The 8211-nt window shown below is 46.1% G+C and overlaps 1 protein-coding gene across 2 annotated transcripts in view; it reads left to right on the top strand.

Moving 5' to 3' along the window:
• The first annotated feature begins 5564 nt into the window (after positions 1–5564).
• The window catches only part of LOC119461061 (SEC14-like protein 2), a 67271-nt gene continuing 64624 nt past the window's right edge, over positions 5565–8211 (top strand). The window contains exon 1 of one of the 2 annotated variants that reach the window (XM_037722239.2): positions 5565–5735. In XM_037722239.2, the coding sequence (XP_037578167.1) occupies positions 5682–5735 (54 nt within the window). In that variant the 5' untranslated portion in view covers positions 5565–5681. The remainder of the gene's footprint in view (positions 5736–8211) is intronic. The other variant, XM_049672540.1, reaches the window with a different exon arrangement.

Below are 8211 nucleotides of genomic sequence, written 5' to 3'. Positions count from 1 at the left end.
TTGTCTGCGGTTGGTTTTCAGTGACATTCTTGCTTCTTCGCTGTGGCGATGTAAGGTCGAGATCAGTTTCCGATTTGAAAGCGATAAAGGAGTACCGGAAGCAGCATTAACGCGAAGATCGGCGCCATGTACAACAGATTGGACAAAGTAGATAAAAAAAGAGCTAATCCTGCGATGAACTTAATTGGGCAGGCGACGCGTCACTTATAAACATCAGTCACGATGATTGACACTCCGTGACACTGTTGATATCCGGCTCATTAAAAAAAAGGAAGATCGGTCACGACGGTGCATTATTATATTTCGCGGACAAGCCGATTCCCGCCAATCGTGGGAAGAGTCCGAAGAGCAGATAAAGCAGTGTTTGGGAACTGCGCTGCGTGCTCTACCCAGCGCCGATATAAAGCGATTTCACCCTCTGGGTGCTCGCGCGACGAGTAATTAGGCTGTTTTAGAATGGGGGATCCCAAAGATATGAGGACACCCGCCGGGGAGGCTCAGTCAGCTAAGGCGTTGTGCTGCTGAGCACGAGATCGCGGGATCGAATCCCGGCCTCGGCGGCCGCATTTCGATGGAGGCGAAATGCAAAAACGCCCGTGTGCTTACGTTGTAGCGCACGTTAAAGAACCCCAGGTGGTCAAAATTAATCCGGAGCCCTCCACTACGGCGTGCCTCCTAATCAGAACTGGTTTTGGCACGTAAAACCGCAGAAAGAAAGATATGAGGACCCTAACGATTAGCGTCTCGCCGCAGCGCATGCGCCGAACCTAAACGGTGTCTTTGCGTTTGGGTTTTCGCACTCTCCTGACGCTAAATTTGAAAAATATAGCATGGGTGCCCCAAACGTTCCAAACCTGCTTCGCGTCGTCCCAACGTCGCCACGAACATCTCAAAAACGCGTCAATGCCTCCTTATTTACATAATAAACTCTCAGGTATACTTTGTCTGTGAAATATTAGGGATTGCATTATTTCATGTTTTCTTTTTATCTGGCATTATGTTTTCATTTTCCTTCCATGCGCAGGAAGGGCTCTGTAATCGCCTGACGCTAATGCAAGCCGGTAACCTTATCATAAAGCACCTTGCCAGTGGGGCAGATTGCGAACGCAAAGCGGTCGCTTGTAGAGGCTCCCTAAGCTCTAGACCACTGTTCTAAACGTCCCTAATGACGCCCAATTATCGTCGACTTTTCCCACTACAGTACCAAAGACTCGGTGCTTTCCGTGAAGTAAATGCTTAAAGAACAAAACATTACCGCCAGCGAGGACTTCTCACCCGCTACGCGTCAAATCCAAGGGAAGCGTATTGATTTTGCCAAAAGACAGTCAGGCGTACCAAGTTTCTGGTTAAGATACAAGAAGCTTCTGACGAATAACAAACAACAGATATACGTCCCCTTAACCGATAGCGTTAACGTACATGCGTCAGCCCTTTTACCTAGAACCGGTCATCGGCGAATGTTGACGAACATGCTCCTGTTATCAGTGAACGATAGCAGACAGCCATGAAATGTGTCACCAGTCTCATCATAGGACTAGTGAGGGGCAGTGGGCATAAATCACGCGTGTCCCCCCTTTTTTTTTTTTTGCAACATCAGAAGCGTTACTAACCAACGCGAGCACCTATCAACAGCAGTTGACACATGTAGCCCAGACGTGATCGTCTTTACCGAAACGTTGCTTCACTAACAGATTCAAGATAATGAAGTTTTTAGAGTCTCAGCTGTTCTCCCTTTAACACTGCGATCGCAGCGGACTACAGGGTGGGGGAGTTTTACTAGCCGTACGTAAAGATCTACCGTCCCAGAATATTCCTGTTACAACTCGTTTAGTAACTGTCTGGGCAGTTGTTCAAATAGCTCATGAGAGAGTAATGCTCAGTGTTGGCAAAGTTTTGTTAGTGCACTACATGACGTACTTAACTTTGTGTCCTCAAGCCAAGCAGCTTCGCCTGTTTTATTTTTGCTCAGTGATGTTAACTTGCCTAATATATAACGTGAAACAGCGATCATCCCATCATTTAACCTTCTTGCTCGTTAGCGCCGGATTTGTGCTTTCTTTTCTCTTTAACACAGCTTGTTAAGCAACCCACCAGAATTACGCCGTCAGTAGCTAACACACGAGACTTTGTCCTTACAACTTATGCCAATCTTGTTTCTGACATCACGTATCTGCCTGGTCTTAGCGATCATTCTTAATTTGCACTTGAAGTCAACATTGTCCGGCCCGGGGGCTTTAAGGATCTGAAAGTGATTATAAATTATAAAAAAAGCTAACCGAACTTGTTAGTAACTATAAAATTATACGGAACTTGCGGCATTTCTTAACAGATTCCTTGAAGATTTTCAAGGCCATTATGTAAAGGCTAACCGAAATAAATTTATTAAAATAGTACTAGAACTTACGGATAAGCATGTCCCTACCCATACAATAACTACAAACCGGAGGGCACCATGGAGCAATACACATATGAAGCGATTATCGAATAAAAAGAAGCGCCGCTTCAAATCTGTTAAAATGTCAGCTCAGGAAGGTCCCTTGGCAGGCTACGTTAAAGCCGCTAAAGCATAAGCTACTGAGCTACGGCAAGCAGAAGATAACTATTCGCAAAAAGTCTTGTCTTCATTTTTTGTGCCGAACTTATCCCTTATAAAGTCTGTGAAATACCGCAGTGCATTATCTCCTTCGTAGATGCTACCGTGTTCATCCCTTATAGACGTTTGCTAATTTTTAGTTGGAGCTCCGAGTGCTCTTATATGGTTCCAGAATATTTTTGGGGCATCTTTGTCTCTCTTGCGAATGGTATGCAGCCCACGTTCACATGCGCATTTAATTTTCTCTTGCACGAGCTCACTTGCCACACTTTTCTTTTTTCGGTATTTACTCCATCTAAGGAGTACCTCTTCATCGTGTAATCCCAACTTTTTGGCTTCTTGGTGATCCCTAGACGCCTGCTTACGCTGTTCTATAGCTTGCTTTATTTTCTTGTTGCACCACTAACGTGGGTTCCTCTTTCCAATCTAACAATTTTTGGTCGTGTCTGTCTTATTTCCTTGCTGCATAACGTCTACCAGTTCCGTATATTCCCAGAGTGCTTTAGGAAAAGCCTCCATTTTCTTCTGTATGTTTTTTTTTACTATCTCTGTTATTTGCTCTTCATTGATAGTTATAAATTCTGATGCCATTGCTCCGTGTTTTGTTTTAGTACCTCTTCCAAACTTTACCGTTAAATGTCTATGATCGCTACCCAGGCATGCTCAGATATTGTAGCGCCACCTGTCAATCAGGCACACGTGCGGGCCTACGCGAGAGACAACTGTTTAGGCATTTCATTTCTTGTCTATGCAAGTCAATCGAAGGCTGGCTCACGCATGCCCTTCCACTACAATTGATATGCCAGTCTTCGAACTTTAGACGTGTTTCTTCGTTCTTATGCCTGTATAAAATAGCCCATTCATCAAATTTTGGCGTGCATTTACAATCTCGACAGCGCAAAGAAAGATTAGATGGCGATCCTCCGGTTAACGACCCTTTGCAGCATGCGCAGATAAGTTTTGTGTCTGCTTTCTTTTCCGCCGCAGTGTACCCTGCAGTTGATAGTCAGCGTTTGTGTTGTCTGGTTCTCTTGTGTCCCTGCCTGCACGTCTTCTTTCACGATGAATCCCTACCAACTAGCTCAACTTTCTGTAGTTGTAATCTACAAGTCAAGACCACGGACGAAAAAAAAAAGAAAGAAAGAAATGAAGAAAGAAACAAAGTTCTTTAAGGAAATAAATAGATGCGATGAAATATGTGATGAAAGAAATAAATAAAAAGAAACTGTCAGCCCTTCCACTGGGGTGGAGATGGAAGACCAGCGTAGCTGTGCTATGGTGGGAATTATGTATTTCCAATTATGACTAGTAAGATGTGATGGTGTAATTGATTATTTGAACTATTAAAGAATGAGAAATATATATGATCCAGTGGTTTTCATTTATTTAGTGGCCACAGGGACCATGGCCTTATGGTCACTACGGTACACCGCCATAGGGTGTACGGTAAAGGTTGGCACGTTCTTCATAAACACGTCACCAACGCCGCACGCGTTCGGTGCGAACGCGGGCAAAACACCGCCGCCGTCGACAACAGCTCTGCGCGTTGCTGGTGCTGCTACATGTCCAAGTTTATACAGGTCCTCAGACTTTTGAGAATGACAGCCCATAAAAATATGTCATGAAACAAAACACCGGCAGCGCATGACTTTTATGTTACGTCTTCTCAGACTGAAATATTAAAAGTGCGAAACAAAACGCCTGGTCGCAAGATACGCATCTGGTGCCGCAGCTAAACGTCACCTCCTCTCCCTCCCTCCCGTCCCCCCACGGCCTTTTGCACGACGGAAGAAGTCGCGTTTGCCGGTACCGGTTCCACTTTGCGCGCGTTCGGTGCGAACGCGGGCAAAACGCCGACGGCGTCGACAACAGTTCTGCGCGTTGCTGGTGCTGCTGCATGTCCAAGTTTAAACAGCTGATAAAACTACCTTGAGTCGACCCCATGGCTGCTTCGCATACTACTCGGGGTTCCCCTACGGGAAGATGGTGTAATTTTCTCTCTCGTTCCCGACGCGCGCTCAATTTATCTCTCGTCCGTAGCTGTGGTTTACCCGAATGATCCCCCGGTGCTTCGCCCACTCATCATCATTCACTTCGTGGATATGCTGTGATTTTTTTTTCTACACGCGGACACGACCATCGGAGACTGAGCCCTTAAAAGCTTCGCTGTAAAATAACAAGACCTTCAACTGCAGAGTGACAGCGTCTGGTAGACCGTTGGAAATGATCTGCTGCTGCCAGAAAGGCGCGTTTCTATTACGTTTCTCTGATCTTGTCTTCAGGTGACAAGTTTCGGGGACGGAATACGGGTGAGGGAGAGTGTACATAATAGCACAGAATGGGAGGCTCTGAGATTTAGAGGATTAGACTATCTTCTGATAACCACTTCAGTAAATGGAAAGAAAGAAAAGAAAACGCTGTTAAAATTGTTGTTAACGTTGTTAAATTGCTGTTAAAAGGGGATGCCTAAATTTGGTTTAATACGGTAACTCTCTCGGGCGCTCCTCCTATACGTTGCTAGGTTTTCAGCGATTTATGCATACACGCAAATGATTGCACGGAATAGTTGATAGCACTAAGACACGCGATAGCACACCGCGAACCAGTCCGCCGTGATCTACCTGCTATATAGTCGCTGGGCACTGTTACACATGCGCAGACACGCACGCACGCACGCCGCCTACCCGAAATTGGCTCCTGGCTGGCGGGGTCAAATATTTCTGTATAGTTATTCTGCCACGGAAACGTACTGATGGTTTCACTGAGTTGACGCAATGTCGCGGGTCCAAGCCTCGGGTCTCCCGGTTCCGTAAATCGCGTCGCTTATTTTCCCCGTCGTAGAAAAAGGCGCGAAAACAATAGCGCTCGAGGGAAAAGAAATTAAGAGGGCGAGGGTGGCGAGTCAGGAGAGGGTGTGTAGGCAAGCGCCCCCCGACCTTGGCTCGTAGCAGCAGCCCGATCGCGCGTCTGCGATCCGCGCTCAGTCGCTCTGTGCTAGCGTGTTCCGAAGGCCGTCAACGTCGCGCGGAACCAACGGTGTCGCTTCACAGACAGCGGTGCGCGTGGCAGCAACCGAGAGCGTGCAGTCATGAGCGGCTACGTCGGTGATCTCTCGGCCTCGCAGCAAGACGCGCTTGACCGGGTGAGTGGCCTAAGCCGAAGCATGGCTGCGTCGTTTACACGTGCTCGTATACCATCTGGTAGTAATCGAAGGCGAGTGGCGTGCTCCCGGCCATTTCTTATTTTCTTTTTTTTTACTTTGTTTGTTCTAAAGGCACAATCTGGCTGTGACACTTGACGTAGGGATGGACGCCGGATTATGCACGACCACCTAAGGTTCCTTAACGTTCAGCTCCGGCAGGGAACGAGCTCCTTTGCAGTCATCTCCTTTTCGTAAACAGGCCGCAGCTGACGCCAGGGATTGAAACCGAGAATCTTGTACTCGGCATCAGAACGACATATGTCCTGCGCGGCGAGTCGTTTTCCGTGAAATCGCTTGGGGATAGCGCAGTTATACGTCACTTCGGTTGGATCCCTCGAAGACGATCACGATGTAAGCACCACAGATCACGACGGTGCGAATAGCGAATTAAAAAAAAAATCTGCTGATCGTTTTTGCAGGCATAAAACGGTCGCAGGCATGTTTGGCCCCACAGAGATTTCCATCCTCTCAAGTTTTATCCGCCTGAGGTCATTAAGCTTGCTCTTAAAGTTTACGCGCACGACAGTTCTTGCTCTCCATCCGGGCTATCGGAATGCTGCCGCTGACTCTGGAATTCGAACCCACGACTTTCTGCTCAGTAGCAGAACTTTGCTTAGTCACTGACCCACTACAACTGGCACACGAAAGTAGTAAGGCATGTTGCAGCAAATGATAACATGCGCCAAAATTCTCAGATATTCATTTATGTAAGAACACTTCATTTTCCAATAGCGCCCGCCCCCATTTACAACGATCGATGGGATAAGGAAACGATCGTTGCGACGATGGGATGATTTCCGGTGACAGGTTGTGCTTGTGGGAAAGAAGCCTCGTGAAATGCGGTCATGACGTTCTCTCCTTGCACATCTTACGAATATATGTTAATTACATAATATAAGTGTTGGAGACAAGCCGGAAAAAAAATCTGAAGCTGAAAGCAAAGGGAGCAGTCTTCTCCCAGTCACTGAAATGTATTAGCTTATTTCTATAGTTGCACTTAGGAAGGCCAGCGCCACCATTCATGATCATTCTTCCGAAGACAAAAAATAAAAATAAACAAATACTAAGAGCTGTTTGAGCATCGCTGTCGTGTTGATTGAAATGTGTATGAGCTCTAGGGCCGGTATTTTGTAGCGATGCGTTATGCTTTATTCTATACTAGTAGCCTTATCATCCACCGCTCATGGCCGGCTGATCCCGTTGATAACGTGAGTGGACGGTCGCTCTGACCAAGCGCGAAAAGGCATTAGCATCGGAAAGGCATCGCTACAAAATACTGGCCTAGGTCTTATCCCACTTCAAGAAAGGCAGGCATTCTGTCCTTACGAGATGTTACTTTAATTCGTCCAAGAGTTAAGACAATTGTGATGCTATCAAGTACACCCGATGATGAAAAAGGAGGCAGTTTGCTGTCGGCGAACCTAGTTTGCCGGCAACGGTCGCCGGCAATTGGACCGCGTTTTTGACCCTGAAAGTTTAGGTCTAGCCACACTTACACGAAACTGCTAAGTGATGCGAAAAAAAAAAAAAAACTAGGTTAAAGTTTGAGCAACATTGATTCCATTTCATCCCCAAAGCCCGGCCCAACTGAGCGAAATACCAAGAAAAACAGGACAAATTGGCTGTGTTTTTGTATTGAAATGCAGATATAGCAAGGAAAAGGGATGATTGTAAACGTTTTAGTGCCGCAGATGGAAACCGAATCCACAACCTGCAGTCTCGTACATGTCCCCCCTGCTATTTCCTCTCTCTCCCTCCCTTTCTTTTCTTTCCTTTCATCCCTTAAACCTAGTGTAAATGGGGCGGCAAACCGGACGTGCGTCTGGTTGATCTCCTTACATTTCGTCGTCAGAGACTATGCTGCCGAGTTCATTATCTGCGCAGCTGCGGTAGAATACTCGCGCCATTATAGCTTCCTACACTGTCCAATAAAATACTGCGGAGTTAGCGGAAGTCTGTTGTATAATGTTCGAGATAATTCCCAAAACATGAAAGTATGTTATTTGTTTTTTCTGTGCAGCACATTGTTCATTCAGCGGTCTTCTCTGAAACTATATGCTAGGTCACTGAACCATGGTAGAGAATAGCTCCACTTCTTTAGTGTGGGCAAGGAAGTTATTGCTTTAGGGTGGCTCGTACTAACGACCATTGTGATAACGAACCTATTATTGATGAGAGCATATACAAATATACAATAACCAACGACTATCTGTTCTTATGAATGAAAAGCATCGTGAAATTTCGCCCTGTTGGATCCTTGTTTTTTTTTTTTTCTTTCTTGGACGCTTCCTTGTAACAGAGCAGTTTCTTGCAGTGTCTTTATAGAGCTGAGTTTGGTTCAAATCTTCGAGTTACACTCGTAACATCTATCGTTGCCGGGATCCCTGGCTGCTTTTCGAGAACGATACATAATCGC

Source organism: Dermacentor silvarum, chromosome 8, assembly GCF_013339745.2.
Source record: "Dermacentor silvarum isolate Dsil-2018 chromosome 8, BIME_Dsil_1.4, whole genome shotgun sequence".
Lineage (NCBI taxonomy): Eukaryota > Metazoa > Arthropoda > Arachnida > Ixodida > Ixodidae > Dermacentor > Dermacentor silvarum.
Note: the sequence above shows the minus strand (reverse complement) of the source record. Positions and strands in the feature narration are given on the sequence as shown.